Source organism: Labrus mixtus, chromosome 3 (assembly GCF_963584025.1).
Source record: "Labrus mixtus chromosome 3, fLabMix1.1, whole genome shotgun sequence".
Lineage (NCBI taxonomy): Eukaryota > Metazoa > Chordata > Actinopteri > Labriformes > Labridae > Labrus > Labrus mixtus.
Genome location: NC_083614.1, coordinates 29645338 through 29662993, shown reverse-complemented (window position 1 = coordinate 29662993; position 17656 = coordinate 29645338). Strand labels below are relative to the sequence as shown.

Here is a 17656-nt window from a genome sequence, read left to right as displayed (position 1 = left end):
TATATATATATATAGACAAAAAAAAAAGACTGAGAGACAACCACACGTCTCTGGTGAAGATGAGTGTTTTGGAGTTTTGGTAAGCTCCAATCAGCCAATCTGATTGGTTCAGCTGGTTGGACATGCTGTTGATTTATCACATATTCAGATGCTACCTGTACTGACCTCTACATGTGTTTTATTTGTTTTTAACCCCGATAGGATAGATTGAACAAAACTACTGACTTTTTGGAAGAGAGATGTATATACAAATATATATATATTATATATTTATATGAAAATTTCTATAGATAACAGTGGCTTGATGTGTAAATAGAGATTAATATAGAGCAGGAAAATTGACTTGGACTCAAAGGGATGTTTGGCCTTTGCATAATGTTTCTCAAGCAGACATAAGATCTATGAAAGCTACAGTTCATGCTGGAGGCTCTTATTAACGCGGCTGTTTACTTGCAAACTGAAGACACACTTTTGAGGACCCATTAATGTTGAAAAGCACAGAGCATTACACGGAGACGCTGGAAAGGGACATTGAGGCACTTTCTCAGCAGGCAAAACAGCCAATTATGTGATACTTCAGACTGTTTACAGATAATCACGCAGCATAATGAAAAATGTGACCGTTTGGCCTGTAAGCAGGCACATGCTGAAGTCCAGACGGCACCTTTTCTTCACACCAACATGCTCTTTTATTCATGCAAGCTGTTTGGTGCTTTCTTTTAATCTCTGCAGCAAGTATGCAAAGATTTTCTTTTGTGTGTGTAACGCTTCATAAATGTCACTTTAAAAGCTAAGATCTCTCCCCATGAATTGTTTCCTCTGTTATGTGTCATCTCTAGGCATTAAATACAACTTACAGTCATGATATGTGTGGTGGGGAAATGAGTTAAGACTATTTTCCTCTCAAGGTGCACAGTGTACAGAGCGGTGAAAGCACAACAGGGAGGGATATAACGGCTTTCATTTCGACGTCAATTTCAGTGTGAGCCGCCTCAGAAATCCTTGACAGAGAGCTCACTGTATCACAAACTATATAAAGCACCTGATACAAGAAGAGTCTAAATATGGCATGCATTCAAGAGCAATACACAACCTGAAAAATCTGACTCAACAGTGAATCATTTGCAGAAACTGCCTCATCACAGTGATTTCAAAGGCTGGCCGGTCTGCAATCATTTTAAACTTCAATCTACTGCACAAAGATAACGCACAAGACTTAATAAATAAACTACATCTTAGTAAGGTGCATGTGTTGTCAACTTGTGTCCATATCAAGAGAAGGCAAAAGACGGAGTATCAAAAGAGTGTTCAGTGTGCTGCTGTGCCCAGATCCAAACACGTGAACTTGATTTAATTTATATTAATTAGGACTGTCACATTGTTCTGGCTCTCAAACCCCCCCAAAATGCAGAACAACAGCAGGACCGACAACTGGAATACTTAATTAAATACATTAGAAATGGAGCAAATGAACCAGCTGAAGGACGCTGAGCACATTTATGTTGACCAGCAATTTGTCTTAGGATATCATTTTGTCCCATATAATCACTTTTTATATGAAAAATCCTGTATTCATGTGTTGTTTCTCATCCCGAGGCCGTTCATTTATGAAGGAATGTGACTGACAGATAAGACAACTTAAGAAATACCATTAGGAGATTAAACGCTTTTGGCAGGGAGCCCAAATGGCATGCAAACTCGTGGGACGCTTCTACAACTTAATCCGTCAAACAAACACGCTATTATTTAATTTCTATTTTGACGTTATGCCCCCAATGAGATTAGATGCTGGATTCAAGCCAACCCTTCAATCTTTCACAGCTCTTAGCCGGGCAACCTGCGAAAAACAAACAACCAACGAATACAAATAAAACAAGATAGCACCTGGACCGCTCAGACTGCAGCCAAGTAGAGCTGATAGTAAAGTCCTCTATTAGATGAAAATCTACAGGGACAACCCCTTTTTGATCGAGTATATACAAATAAAAGGACGATTAAAATATGGTTGGGTCTTGCTGAAGCATCAAAATATCAGCTGTTCGTTTGTTACACACGTCTACATTTTTGAAGATTATGTCAATTTGAGCAAAAATGAAATAATTGCCCAAACATAACATTATTTGAACGATACGCTTATCTGGAAAAGAAGGCATTTATAGTTTTTTATAAACGTGATCTTGGCATCGTGTAGACACTGGTGTCCATCATCATGAATGCTCGTCTGTTGATCAATTCAAGATCCTGTCAGAAATGTTACTGACTTCTTGGCTCTTCTTCTTTGGCCCATGACAAACAGTTCCACCAAAGTTCATGAGAATCAGGCCCAACAACTTTTTTTTCTTCATAATCCAGCTGACCAACAAACAAACACCCCCTTTAACTCCCTTGGTGGAGTTATAAAACATAAAATACAAACATTTTACAGCTTTTACGAGTAAAAGCTCAAGTTTAACCATCTGGAAAAGTGAAGCTGACATTGCCCATTTCACTCCCTTCGTCTGTGAGCGACAAACTCTTGCAGTGAATAAAAAAAGATTCCAGTTGGTGAGTATTTGTAAAACATGAAGCAAGCATCAAGATACTAATGACGTCGTGAAGTTTTGCAGGGTCAGTCTGAGAATATCTGGTGTTTCTTGGACCGAGCTGTACTGTCTGTTTGTTGTATAAACTTAATTTCATGTACAGTATTTTACCGCGCTTTAACATCTGTCTCTAGATAAAGGAACTAACTCTTGTTGTTGTAATGTAACAGTATATACAGAAACACCAGGAAGCAACAAACAACCAGTGAGCATCAGAACAAAAGGTTTATGTCCTCTCCCTCCGTAAACCACCATCTTTATTCTGTGAACTTAACCTGTGATCTTCATCTGAAATGTACATAGTTACACTGTGATAGTGTCCTGCTGCTCTGATGTGTCATTAAACTTCAGCCTAATGTCCTCAGAAATAAAACCGTTTCCAAAAAAGATCTGTATTTTGTCTCGTGTCTATTGTGAAACAGTCACATAGAGAGCTGAATAAATGTGTGAAACAACCAGCAGGACTTGTTAAAAATGATCTTGTTGGCTAAAAACTACTTTAGTGGCACAGTATGTAATTTTCTGCAACAAGGGACTTCAAACAAGAACAAAGACAATTTAATGACTTGAAGGAGCCTGGGATCGTGGAAGATGTGTTTTTCATTTTTAACACATTTGCAGATGAAATACATTGGCTCATACAGTCTTCATTTAGTCCCATTGCCTTACGTCCTGTCAAGTTAAAGATCTTCAACTGTAGTCCTAAATTTTAAAGATGCTCCCTCCATATTGAAAATGCAACACCAACCTTATTTTCTTCTTGTGCCATAATCTGCTCGGGTTTTTAGCTCGCCTTTACATTTGCACTGTGGAAATGTAAAGGTCAGTGATAGATCATGCACTGAGCGACACAATAATCAACAATACAAACAATAGCAAACCCTCTGGGATTTTTTTTTTCCGATGTCTTCCTGGATGCTATAGCAACCAGGGAGGCTAAATTAGATGTAACACTGTTGACACAGACCGAGTTAAACGTGTTTACCCTGAATAAAATGATGTGTTTTTCTAGGTTTGCACATTTTTTAAAACATAAATGTAAGTACACAACAAAATGTATAACATTGGCCTCGACATTTATAGAAATGTAGGCAGAAATATCATAAATACCAAACATAGGTACTGTGTGAAAATGAAGGTAGTAGTTGTAACTGCTCACTCTCATACTGCAGATTGAAAATAATCCATGAAATAAAAAGTCCTTTTAAAGGCTTGTGTATATTATTAACCATATTTTACCTGACAGTACCCAGTTTATTTTGGATGCTGAAATGGGTTTGAACAGATAGGAGTATGGATCACAGCCTTATGAGAACGTATGGGTATGAAGGAGGCTGCAGCTCTTTGGCCTCTGGCCCTTTGAGAGATTACTGTGATTGGATTGGCATGGTCAGGCAGTTGGCACCCATTTCACTCTTGGCACAGGAAACTGCCAGAGGATGATGGGAAATAAAGACATCATTGAATGCAAATTGCCACAGAGAGGAAGACAGAGGCGATGAGAGGAGAAGGAAGTTTTCTCATTTTTCATCCTGATGGTGGAACAATATAGTCCCGTCTATATCTTGTGTTTGTCGCTACAAATGTCGATTGAGAATGTCTTTAAATGTAATGGTTTAATAGCTTTTGTACACAGTTGATTAATCTCTTTTTGTACACATGGAAAATGTTCCGCTATGATCTGGTAACGTTGAAGCAAAAGATGGCACAGGGTCAGAACACTGTGCATGTCCATGAACATAATAACAAAGAGACAGACAGGAGGCAGCAGGCACAAGGAGAGAGGTGGATGAAGAAAAACCACGATGAGTCAGAGTTCATGACAGAGAAATGGAGCAGGGGATTTGCTGGATGTTGGTTCAACAAGCTGGTACCGCTGCTGTGCTGAATAATATCCTTCCTCTGTGCCAGCACTAATGAAATCAGAGCTCTGATTATTACAGCCCCATCCAAGGGTTATGATTGTACTACTTAAATCATATTTATGGCCCTGAGCTAGCCAGTGTATGCAGCCTTCCAGACACACATTATATCAGATTACAGAATGTGTACAGGTTGCAGTTTCACAATATTACGAACATGACCAGAGGCTTTTTTTAGGTATTGAGAATGTGGCTCACCCAGGAAGCTCACCTGGCTGCCTCTAAGACACGAAACAAACTGGATTTTTATGATCATTTATAAGGGGGCCGTTACAGAGCTGTAAAGTGAAGACTAGGAGGTGAGTGCACTGAAAACCAATATGGAGCTCTTAATATTTCTGATTTGCCAAAATAAAGTTATACATGAAGGATACATCCATCCCTGCTAACAACAAAAGCTTTTGTTTTATATTTACCCCTCGCTTCCAAGCTAAACCAGAGTATTTTAAGACGTAGCTGATTTTTGTTTAGCCTGTAAACCATAGCCTGTATGAAACATGGACGTAGCCTTGGTGACATCACTCGTTCGTTTTTCAGAGGAGACATTTAAAGTCCATGGATGGGTGTCGCCATATTGGAAATGCTGTCTCAAACTAACTTTCAGTCAACCTAATAAGAGGCAAAGAGCTGGAGCTGAGGCGGGCCCGACACATACATTAATCAGGCTGTCAAAATGGTCGTTTTAATATTTTGCAGTCAGGCTCATGTGGACACTCGAGGAACTGCAGGTTTTTGGCTTCATTTCTGCCACACTGCTGCAAACTTGAAACTTGAATACGATGATGAGGACATCCATCTGTTCTTGCATTGGTTCTTATGTTCACAATGTTAAGAACCACATTTTTGTGATTCCACTCATACAGTCCTTGGTCCACTAAGACATTGTCCTTCAATTGCTATTATCTCTTGGTAGCATAAAACAACCAGAGTCAAATTAGACAATACTTCATGTCTACACCTGCACAATGAATGTTAACGGTCATATGATATTGGTTCCACACATCCTAAAAAGCCTGTTTTGATGGGGATTGTTTTAGTTGTAAAACACCTTTTAAATGATGAGTAATTAATCCAGATTAAAGAAGACAAAACACTTTTCCCTCTTAGCAGTGAGCAAGTCACCCGATCACAAAAACCTGGACTGAATGACACTGTGTGTTTTTGACACATTGTTATTCTAAATGTGGAATCATTCATCCTTCTGGTAGATCAAAGATTCTTTCCACATTGACGTGGCACATGGTCTAAATGTGGGTTAATACCTCCAGCACTCCTCTAACCCAGAAAGCTGATCAACTTCACAGTGGTTGATCCGCAGTCTATAAAGTCGACATAGAGCCGCAGCTAAAGGATTCAGGGATTAAGTGTGTTTCCAAAGACTAATGTGAAACAAGTTTCTGTGTGCTGAATCACCTATAACTCACCTCAACAGGTTCATTCATCCAAACCCACCTCTTAGAGCTCAGGACTACTCATTGTTTCTGGTTTAAGGAGAACAGCTGATATGATTGTTGACCACTGAAGGCCATCTGAACAAGCTGTTATAAACTCTTGTATTGTAATTGTTTAAGTAAGCAGAGTTACATCTATCTACACACCATATCAGCATTTTTTGAGTTCCATTCTTTTCAACTACTTTTAAACATTTTACAACACCCATGCATCTGCTTTTTGACAAATGTAATACTGTATGTGTTAGCATTGCGTGAAAGTATGCCAACTGCGCTAATCTCAACATCACAGTAATTTTAAAGTCATATTATGAAAATGCCCATTATGGATAACTTGCTACCAAAGTGGCTTTGAATGGAGTGCTGGTAGATGAGTGGTTAGTGTGCGTGCCCCATGTACAGAGGCCATAGTCCTCAAAGCGGGCGGCCCAGGTTTGTATCCGACCTGGGGCTCCCTTCCTGCATGTCATTCCCCACTCTCTCTCTCTCTCTCTCTCTCGCCCTTTTCTGACTCTATCCACTGATTGTCCTGTCTCTAAAATAACGAAATAAAAAACTTTTAAAAAGTGGATTTGAATGTAAATTATCTTGAAGTTATGTTTCATTACAGATGTATTGGAGAAATTAAGAAGTCATCTTGAAAGATTGCTGATTCCCCAAGTTGTTGAAATCCATCTTGAGGGTGTTTTGAAAATTTTTGCCAAATTCCAAGGCAATCCATTTCATAGTTGTTGAGGCTTTTTTTTCTTTTAAACCACACATGTCAAGCTAATGGAGGGCACTGTGGAGGGAAAGTCCAGGATTACTTCAATAAGAGGGAACTTACAAAGACGGGGGAATCACAAATGACTCTGATTCGACTTGAAAGGTTTGTAGTCTCTGACAAGGTAATGGAGTCGTTTTCATCAATAACTACACACACTTAAACCGCGAACGTCTGTAAGTGAAAGCTTCTTGTTCAAACCGCTGAAACATTTGTGCTGACTAGACTGTCTTCAGGTCTGACTCCCTCGTTCTCCCAGCTGTTCTCTCACGTTTACAGTTTTGACTTTGGCCTTCAGCATTAACTTCACACTGTGCTCAGGTTGAAGCAGGTTTCACACCGACCTGGATGGCAGCCAATCATTCACTCCCATGTCATTATGTCAATGTTTAATGGCTTCAGCTCAGAGATCTTATCGTGACTGACAGATAATTTGGATGGAGGGTGGCAGGTAAGCCATTAAAGTTTCATCTTCTCTATGATTTATCTTATAAAGGTGTGTGTGTCGTCAATGTACATACACATGTACACATAAAGATACTGTAAATAAACATCCAACATTTATACATTTTTTTCACTCCATGAAACCTTTAAACAATTGACTTTTAAATAGATTTTTTTATTTACATTTTGATGATTTTTCAATTAAATATGCACCTATATTTTTATTCCACACATTTCGCACATAACAGCTTTTTTTTTTTTTTACACATGGACAGTGTTTGCTGTATTTACAGGTTTCTGCTGATTTGATCATTTCTGGAATCAGTTCTGCTCCTGCACCTGCGACCAAAAACAACTGATGTGAGTTAAGGCTGACAGATGTTCCTTTTCTTCAATTTCTTTTCAACAATGGCAATCTTCTACCTGAAGGGAGAAAATACAAAAATATACCAACACATCACAGGTCAAAGCAGGCTAAGCTGTTTTGTCTTTTCTTATTTTTCCCCTCCCTGACTTCTTTAAGATCCAATGCACCGAGAGAATGCACTTTAAAAATACTGATGTGTCTGCATGATACTTAAAGGTTAAGTGTGAGAGAGAGGAAGGTGCAAAGGATGCTGAAGGGAAGGATTAAAAAAATGGGGTTTTAAAGTATTGAAGCTCCAGAGTGTGCAGGGTTCATTAAGGGCGGATAAAATTCAGAAAGAAGCTCAGATAAGGAGGGGGGGGGGGGGGAAAGACAGAGTCAGACTTTTTGAGAGTTCAAAAACTGGGTTAAGCTAATGAAAATGGCTCAATCTTGTGGTTCATTAATATGTGTGTCTGACCTGGCATGAATATACTCGCATGACGTCTCGATCTTGCTATGTCTGAGTAGAACAGGATTGATTTATTGCTAAATGGTTTATCATTTCTGCAAACAAGACCTATTACCAAACTAACATCAATTAGATGTCCCTGACTCAGTGGCCTGGAATCCTCGCGAAACGTGGAGCCAAAAAGAAAGTCAAGACGACGCTTGTGCTCCTCCACAGACAGTGAACACATTGTTGCGTGGATTCATTTTTTGTCTGATATCAATTCACACAAGTTTCTGGAGGCAATCTAACCTGACATTGAATATATCACACATTGTATTTTTGACCTAGCTGTTTTTCAGCTTAAATTTTAGATTGTATAAATCTTCTTCTTCTTCTTTTTGTAACCAATATTCGCCACCCGATTCTTGCATCAACTAAACAGGAAGAGGCCATTCCTCTTCATCTTAGAAAGAAAGGGTTGACATTTGACGTATCACTCTCTCTATGACCTGGTAGAAAACATCTTCCTCGTAAAGCTGCAAAGTAACCGATCCCTTTTAACAGATAAATCCTAACGACACTCTGCCTGTCAGGTAATGAATCATTGCTGGATTAACAATTGCCCTGACATTACACAGAATAAACATGTGTGTGTCTAGACAGGATTATTTTAAAGCTCTCATCTCTCCTTTTGTGGCCCAAGAAGGTGTGAGTCCTGTTCGCCTTCATTTGAGGTTTAACCTGTTATTCTGAATATAGAGGGTCCCACCCAAACAAACAGCATCTTAACGGTGATGAAACTGTGGTTAACCTCATGATACACAGCTTTATGGTGAATTATTTGACATTACACTCAGATTGAAGATGGACATTGTGCAGAAAATGATCAACATTAGTATTAAATCCTTTAAAACTATTTTCCATTCCTTAAAGACTTGTGTTTCAACACGTTCCAGCTGCTGACAGGACAAACACTTAAGAGCTCACGCCTGAACTTTTTTGTCTTAAATGCTTGCAGTAATGACATTAATGAATCAAAAGTCAGAAAAATTGTGCAGTCATGCAAAAACATTTTGTAATGTCACTCAGTACATTCAATGGCCAAATGTAAATGAAAAAAGAATGCAGTCTAAACTATTTTAGAGGCTCCACATTTCTTTGAGTTGTGGCTCATTTTGACTGGTTTAAAGGTTTATGGGAGGGGGGGGGGGGTTCATACCTTTAATTTAGAGATAGGACAGTGGATAGAGTCGGAAAATGGGGAGATGAAGAGTGAGGAATGACACGTGTAAAAGAAGCCAGAGGTCAGATTCAAGCCCGGGTCACCCATTGGAGGACTGGGCACACACGGTAACCACAAGGCTACCGACTGTTTTTTATAGTACTTAGAAAAGTTGAAAGACTTTCTAAAAGACCCTTTTTCATTGTGTCCATACTGTAACTCAAGAACTTACAATGGCTGCTGTAAGAAGACAGTTTTGAGGGACTTTGTTGATCCTTCTTAGTTGATACATCCCGGTTACAAAACGGAAATAGACTGACGTAAGAGTACACATGATGAACATCATTAAGAAACCTGCATGTGTAAAAACTACAGTCTTAGAGGATGGATTAAAACAAGGACAAATAGGTGAACGGCTGTATAGAAATAGCTATATTGGTAATGGGAATGCAAACAGAAAAAAAACAAACACTTCAAGGTGTGTCGTTCTTGTAAGAGCTCTCGGTGGTCAATTCCTCTAAAGGACACCTCAAATCCATCGTAACCCCTTTTATTCACTCGTGAATCAGTTGGACTCTTGACATTGCCATGGATAATGTTCTCACACCTTGTCCTACAACAGCAGGTCAAATTCTCCTCGAGATAATTCAAAAAGTGGTTTAAAACAGCAGCAGCACTCACCACTTCCTGTTTTTCTCCTCAGCATGGGGGCGGAGTCAAAAGAGGGTGAAGGTATAACACCTGATTAAGAGGGTCAAACCATTAAGATAAGGGGGGTGGGGGGCAGCAGTAATGTTTTTTTATATAAATATCAAAATTAAATGTTTTGTTAGTATATAAGTATTCAATCCTCATTTTTTGTGTGTGTGGGGTTGATGTTGTGTTTACTATTTATTATTTCATATGGTATCTGTTCCACCTCAGTGGTCTTGTCCCCCTAATTACCTGCAGCAGTGAGGTTCTCTAGAGAAGCTAGCTGCTTTTGGTATGAGATTCAGTGTCTCATGGTAAACAATTAGTGCTGCAATTGTGCTTCAAACTGCATTTCTCTTTCTGGGACAACTTGGAATTGGAATTAAAAAACGAATCTTACCTTAAAATAGACTCAGTGTGGTCTGGATTGCTCTCGAAATCTTCCCAAAGTGGATTAACAACGTTGAGGTCAGAGCTATGGTGCAGGTCAGTTTGGTTCTTCCACACCAAATGGAGAAACTTCCTGTGTCCCAAACTGTTTTACTTTCTCTTTGTACCACAGTTTGTAAGTTGCTTAATGCAGTCAAACTAGAAACATCAGGCATGTGGACGTTAACCTGCAAAGAGGACCAACGTGGGGCTAGCACTACCGTTAGCCACGCTCAGCAAACCACTTTGAATCTTTCACCCGCAGAGTAATGCAGGTCACAAAGTGCCACACATTTCAGCTGCGTTCAAATATCAAAACGTCTTCATCAAAGAATGTGATGAACTGTTTCAAACAGAAAATTAAATTCGCTTTATGCAGCATGGTTTTGGACAGCGTCGAGCCATTTTAAATAAATTGTGGTTCATTTTGTTTGAGGGTTTTCTTAACATTATAGTCAACTATTCTAGATTACAATTGTCATCTAATCAACAGGGAAATTTGCCACTGACACATAACTAATAGATAGATAGATAGATAGATAGATACTTTTTTGATCCAGAGTGAAATTCAAAGATCCACACTCTGCATCACTTTGAGTTCCTCCAAAAATTCCTACAGTGGAATCGTAGCCATACTGCATATGGACGCATGGGTGCTGAAAAACAGCCTACTTCTTAGATTCGCTTTGTGAATGGATTCATTGACAATTTAAAATAAAACTGAAGACACTTGGACAAACTGTTAAATGCTCACTTCAACATCAAAATACGCAGGAACTTAAACATCATTCCCAAACCCCAAAAACAGCTCCAGACATGGGCATCCATAGATTTTTAGCAATATGATGTGAGTTCTGGTTTGGAGTTCTGGGTGATGGGATTTGCCACAGACTATGTCTGTATGTTTAATAAAGTGAGAGTGGAGTTTTAAAGTAATTGTTCCCGTTGTAACAAAGGACAGAGTCTGTAGTACAGTACGCTGAGTTTCTAATCCTTTTAATAGCCTCTAATGTACTGCATGCTTTATTATTAATTAACCAGCATTAACCCTGAGCCTGACCTGTGCTGCATTAACAGTGCTCACAGTGTCACCTTCACACTCCTCTGCCACATCCAATTTTAAAAGTCGTTTCAGCACATTTAAACCTTTTGTGGCTTTAATTTCACCGACAGTTAGGATTTTAATTTTCAGCTGCAGCTCCGAGGTGTCAGTCAGTCAGTCAGTCAGTCAGGTTTCAGGGCTTCCTGCGACCTTTACGACCCCCGCCTTTTGGGCCCCGCATTGCTGATGGGGAGGATGGAGGATGTGGAGGGAGACAGGAGAGCGTCTGGCAGCTCATCGGTCACGTCCACCAACCCCTGCTGGCTGCCAAACTGAGCTGGAGGAGGGAGACTCTGAATCCATACCAGCCGCTGAACTCCCTGCAGGGCTACATGACGTGTCTCCAGCTCTGGGTGAGTCAGGATTGAGTTTTTAGGAGGACGGTCGTATCTGTCATTTTAACGACCCCTTTCCCATATTTACAGAGCAAGAGGTGCCCTTAAACTACAACTACACATGTCTGACCATTATTCAAGTGTGTGTGGTGAAATATTTTGGGTAAGATTATTCAACTCTGCAGGCCAAATGAACACTGATGGTAGCTGAATAGTTCACTCAGCAGCCCTTAAGCTATAAAACCCCTGCCTGATTTGAGGCTCACTGAATCACTAACATCTTTTTAAATCTCTTCTTCTTATGCATATTTTAACACAGCTTACACTGTGATATATATTTCCTGTTCTGACTGACTTTATTTTATTTCACAATTCTACATTTTGTCCAACACACTTAAGTTTGTTCAGCAGTGTGGGACTGAAAAGATTTTCTCAACTTTGTTTTCAGGATACTGTATTGATAAAAATCAGTATTATTATTACGGCAAATTGACTATGTTAGTGTTTGAATTGGAGTGAATGAAAACACACTTCACCTCATATTCATTCATTCATTTAAACCTTTATTTATTCTCGAAAGGACCATAAGGTTTCCCTCATTCCTTGCATTTGATTCTAGCTAAACTCTTTCCCCATTTCTGATTTATTATCATTTTAAGCCTTCACACTGCGGATTGTGTGCAGGAATAATGAAATCAGTGAATGAAACAGTGTACACTGTCAATTGGAATTAATGAGAATAAATATTTTATACATTTTGATGTGAAATCCCTGGAGTTTCATGCTTCGGTAATTTTCTTTCATGCATTTCGAAGCCTGCAGGGGGCGCTTTTTAGCACCTGGTCCTTGCAGCGGGAGACGCACACATTTATATCCAAAACACACAAAGAGAGAGAGAGAGAGAGAGAGAGAGAGAGAGAGAGAGAGAGCGCATCAAGACTCCCTTTGCACACTCCCTCACACACACCCGTTTCATTGTCCCACAGTGCGGACAGGAGGATTAACGGACAGCTCTTCTCCTGTCTCAAACCTCATCAGATCAGAAATAACGGATTTTTCCCCCTCTGTAGCTGCCTTTAAACCGGCTCATTTGCATAATCATGAACCTTTAATGCGCGCTTGGATGTGCACCGGCTTTAACTGAGCGACACCTGCTCCCTCTCTCTCTCTCTCTCTCTCTCTCTCACACACACACACTCTTTTGTCTGACATCTCTGCAACCAGCAGCAACGCAGAAGAAGAAGAACCGGAGGAGGAAGAGGAGGAGAAGAAGGAGCGCGGTCGTACCTGACACCTACAGCCGCGTGTCACTGCTCTCTCTCCCGCAGAGACACCGAGGAACGCCCGCCTCTCTCGCCCGGTTGTTGTGCGAGTAAACCCGGAGCTCAGTGCACTCTGAGTGGGGTGGAAACGGGAAACAGTGTCTCGGACACGCTGAAAACTCCTCAACATAAGCCTAATAGAAATCAGCAAACAAAACACTGAAAACAGGATTCTTTAAACGAACTTCAGCTGCTCGAAGAATAAAATCTGCAGGATTTTCTGACTGACTGTGAGAAACTAAAAAAAAAAAAGGAGTGCTCTCCAGAAGATGCGTCTGTCGGTGCTCCTGTGCGTGTTGGCGTGCCTGTGTGCTGCACCGGGCCCGGTGGTCGGTGGTGCGGACAGAAGCTGCACCGACCTGCGGCAGTTCTACACCGGGAAAGGGTTCACCCTGGGAGGGGAACCACTGACAGAGATCTCCGGTGAGTTTTGAACACAATTACGAGCAGAAAACACTTTATTCCATTCACTTTTATCCACTTTGTTCTGTATGATACGAATGAACCAAAGGGATGTCGTACTATTATCTTTTGCTTTTCATTGGAATCAATGCATTTCGTCTTCTGGTTTCTTATCTGCAATAGTAACAGGCTCGATAATGTGTCTATTGCTTCTATAACATTAAGACAATGCATATCCCATGCCAAGTAGGAACTGCATGGGTAGTGCATTGTGACTCCTTTTAAATGAGGATGATCATGCACACAAATCCTGTTAATTCAAGTTTTCAGTTGCATTTACATTTACATGTTTTTGCAACAAAAGTCAGACATATTTGATTTTTTTTTATAACTTTCTGGCTTCTCTGACTCTCTGGTTCACATTTCCCTCTTTGCACCCATCCTACTGAAGTGTTCCCTGGTCTGTATAGATGTTTCTGGGGCATGGTCATTGTCTTGCTGAGAGGCAGAATTGCAGGTGGGTGTATAAGCCATGTGCTTGTGGAGCTATTAAGGTCTATTCAGGGCAGTTATGGTTGTTTTGCTGATGCTTGCACTGCAGGTGTTCACACTGGTGTTTAATTTATATAGAAATATAGATTTATTTTCTGCTGGAGCTCCATGTTGAATTGCAGTGTTACACTAACGTGTTCAGGGGTATGTTTCATTGTCTGCTCTGGACTGCAGGTGTGGTGGTTTGTGTGTATGTGTAGCCTATATGTGTGTCTCAATAGATGCTGATACGGCCTGTTTTGTCATCTAAATTAAGTGATATTGTAGGTCAGCTTGGGGGTAAAGTGCAATTTAGAAAGCCCTGAATATAAGCTGGTGTTCTAAAGTTTAAAATAAAATTGTAGAAAGTGACACTTTTACTGTTTCTTTTTTTGTTTCATCCTCCGGTTTCCTCTCTTGTCAGTCAGCGAACTAACCAACCATTCAAGCAATTATGCATTGAATCAATCAGTCAGTTACACAGCCCGTCAAGTAATCAATCAGCTCAGCAGTCAGTCAGTCAGCCAAACCAGGCATCACACATCAAAGTCTCTGTGTCTCGTCTCCGCGACTGCAACTCCTCACCAATCGTGATTAAACTGTCTCGGCACTCGAGGAGAGCAAAGATTGAGAAATTGAGTTGTGTCGTCCTTTAAGGCGATCATCTGTCGCTCTCTGTCTCTGCCTGTAATTCACCCAGAGGTGCTGAGAAACGTGTGACCTCAGCTCACACAGGGAGCAGAGGGAAGATTGAGGTGTGTGCAACCTGAAGGTCATTTAATGTTGTGTCAGTGAAAATAATCTGGAGTGGGCGGGTAAAAGGTATTAATATTGGATGCGGCTGTGTGTGTGTGTGTGTGTGTGTGTGTGTGTGTGTGTGTGTGTGTGTGTGTAGGTGTGGGTGTGCGAGGGAAATGGAGATCAACCAACTCAGGAGAGTGAGACAAAGAGCGATGGAGGCAGAAATAGACAGAAAAGGAGAGACAGGACGAAATGAAGTGAGTCATTCAAGGTCTCTGTTGGTGCTTCATGGACGACTGAGGAGGAGCCCCGTCATGACGCTCTTCCATTAAAAACTCATCTTTTATTGACAGATGAAAAAAGAAACAAACACACAATGCTTCACTCAACTGGACCTTGATCTGCTCCAGTTATTTGAGCAAGAGTTATGCCTTTCCCAGAAACCATTAAAAGTGACAACTGGATAGGAACAGAAAGACGGCAGCACCATTCCCCAGAAAAACCTCTCCATCTATCTCATCTCAGAGAATCAAGTTTTTTTATATAACAGCTCAGGATGAGACTGACTAACACGCTCTCATGTCAGTGATGACACACCGGTCTTGTTTGCACCTGGGAAAAGTCTCTGTTAGATGTCACTTTTGCAGCTGTGGGAGAAAATGAGTTGTTTCATGATCTAGCTGCCAAACTTCTTTGTTTCAGTATTTTAATAACCACTGACTTTAGAAGCATGTTTAAGTATAGATAAGTCTGTAAATTTAGCTCCTTTCACTTTCAAAGGGGACCTCATTAAAATACACTCAGGTTTTCATCCTTGTGTTGCCTGTCAGAACTTTAAAAACCATTCATATTCGCTCACAAAACTCTTAAAGGAAAAGAGAGAGCCATCCATCCATCCATTATCTATACCACTTTTCCAGTTCAGGCCGCGGGTGGCTGGAGCCGATCCCAGCTGTCATTGGGCGAGAGGCGGGATACACCCTGGACTGGTCACCGGTCAGTCAGAGAGCTGACATGTAGAGACAGAAAAACCAGCAACACTCACATTCATTTAGAGTCACCAATGAACCCAACGAGCATGAATCTGGACTGTGGGAGGAAGCCGGAGTACCCGAAGGGAGTCCAGGCATGCACAGGGAGAACATGCAACAACACCTCGCAGAGAAGCCCTGTCCGACTAGGATACGAACCAGAAACAGCCTCACGAGACAGAGGCTATATCTGCCTGAAACTTCAAACTTATGCTGAAACATGCCGACTTTCCCGCTTCCATGATGGGGAATCGAACAGGGATGCTTCTCTTGTGGCGACTTGGCAGCAGCGGTTGTGTTTCACAGTCTTATAACTTGTTTTTCTCTTACCAGTTTACCAATGCCCTCGAAATGTTTCTCTCTCTCTGTGTTTTAATGTCTGTATCTGAGAGGACAGTGGATAAAGCAGGAAATACAAATGAAATCTGTCAGGTTTGGTCGATTTAACATTCAGAGATGTTTGAGTTGTGTGGCCCTGAAGCTTTGGGATAAGACTCAGCTGTTTCCGATGATCATGATCTCTTACAGAGTTAGGGAAGGGTGACTTCGGTTCACTCACATGTCCCTCGATAATAGGATGATACTCCTGATTAAGAATGGATACCAATGCCAAATGCAATTAAGAGCAATGCTCCTTTCATTCCTGTCGACTGAGAAAAACAAACATATGCTCATCAGTAAAAAGACTAAAGTCTAAAAAGTATTAATTGTCAACGTATGATGCTTTAATTATCCAGTTTTTATTTTCTACAACACACATATTTCTTGTAGTTATAAGCATTGAGGTTTGATATGTAGGTCTTTCTCTTCATGTGTACTTCTAAGGTCAGTCGGACGACTACGGCACACTTTAGCAGACACACATCGTACTCATTCAACAGCACCATGAATACACAAAAAAACGATCAAAACAGAAGTGCATGGGAATGAAAATCAGGAAGGAATGTTGTCATTGAAAGTGCTGGCATGAATTTATATTTTTGCACATGGGTTTTGGCAGCACAATGAATACCAACACATCAAGCATCAGTGGCACGCAATTAGCTATTGCATGGAGAAAAGTATTTCAAGCCAAGCAATCAAAATTCTCCATCTGCTCTCCTCCTCCTCCTCCTCCTCCTCCTCCTCTCCATCCAAGCTCAGCAGTTTCACTTTATTTTTTCAATGGAAAAGAGCTCAGAAATTTGAACAGAGATTAAAGAAATGCATAATCTGAATGTAACAGTGTGCTATAATGCTCTGGAAATGTGCAGTGTCAGGTGTATATGGGCTCTAGAAGACAGTCTGGATGTAAAGAGCCTGTTATTTCCAGGTCTAAACAGGGTATGTGAGACATGTTTAAGTAAGTGGATATGTAAAATATCTTAGTTCCAAACTAAACTGTGTGTAATCTGATAAACTGTTGCTCTTAATTCCTTCCCAGAGTTAAAAAAAAGATCCTTTTCTTCTCACACTATTGTCCTTTAGATTTTACACCATGTGAATGGAAGTCGTCTTTCCTGCTGTCTGCCTGTCTGTCTTTGTGCCTGCGGGCGCTTTTAACTCTCACATTGTGTCCTTTACCTGGTCAATAGTTAAAGACTAGCTCGCCCTATAGTGTGTGTGTGAGGGTATGTGTGTGTGTGTGTGTGTGTGTGTGTGTGTGTGTGTGTGTGTGTGTGTTAAAAAAAGAAAGCCAACACCTTCTCCAGGGAAGACACTTGTGTTTCATTCACACATGCATTGTCAGAACAGAGCAGCACACACCCATGTGATCATATGACAGAAACGGAGAGGGGCTATATGCCCTGCACGCTTCATGTTCTGTACGAGGAGACATTGAGTTTGATTCCTGTGTGTGTGTGTGTGTGTGTGTGTGTGTGTGTGTGTGTGTGTGTGTGTTATGT

The 17656-nt window shown here is 40.6% G+C and overlaps 1 protein-coding gene across 1 annotated transcript in view; it reads left to right on the top strand.

Annotated features, from left to right (window-relative positions):
• Window positions 1-12686: 12686 nt before the first annotated feature.
• LOC132971054 (glypican-1-like) overlaps window positions 12687-17656 on the top strand; it is a 48965-nt gene continuing 43995 nt past the window's right edge. The window contains exon 1 of the mRNA XM_061034539.1: window positions 12687-13488. Coding sequence (XP_060890522.1) covers window positions 13335-13488 — 154 coding nt within the window. The 5' untranslated portion in view covers window positions 12687-13334. The remainder of the gene's footprint in view (window positions 13489-17656) is intronic.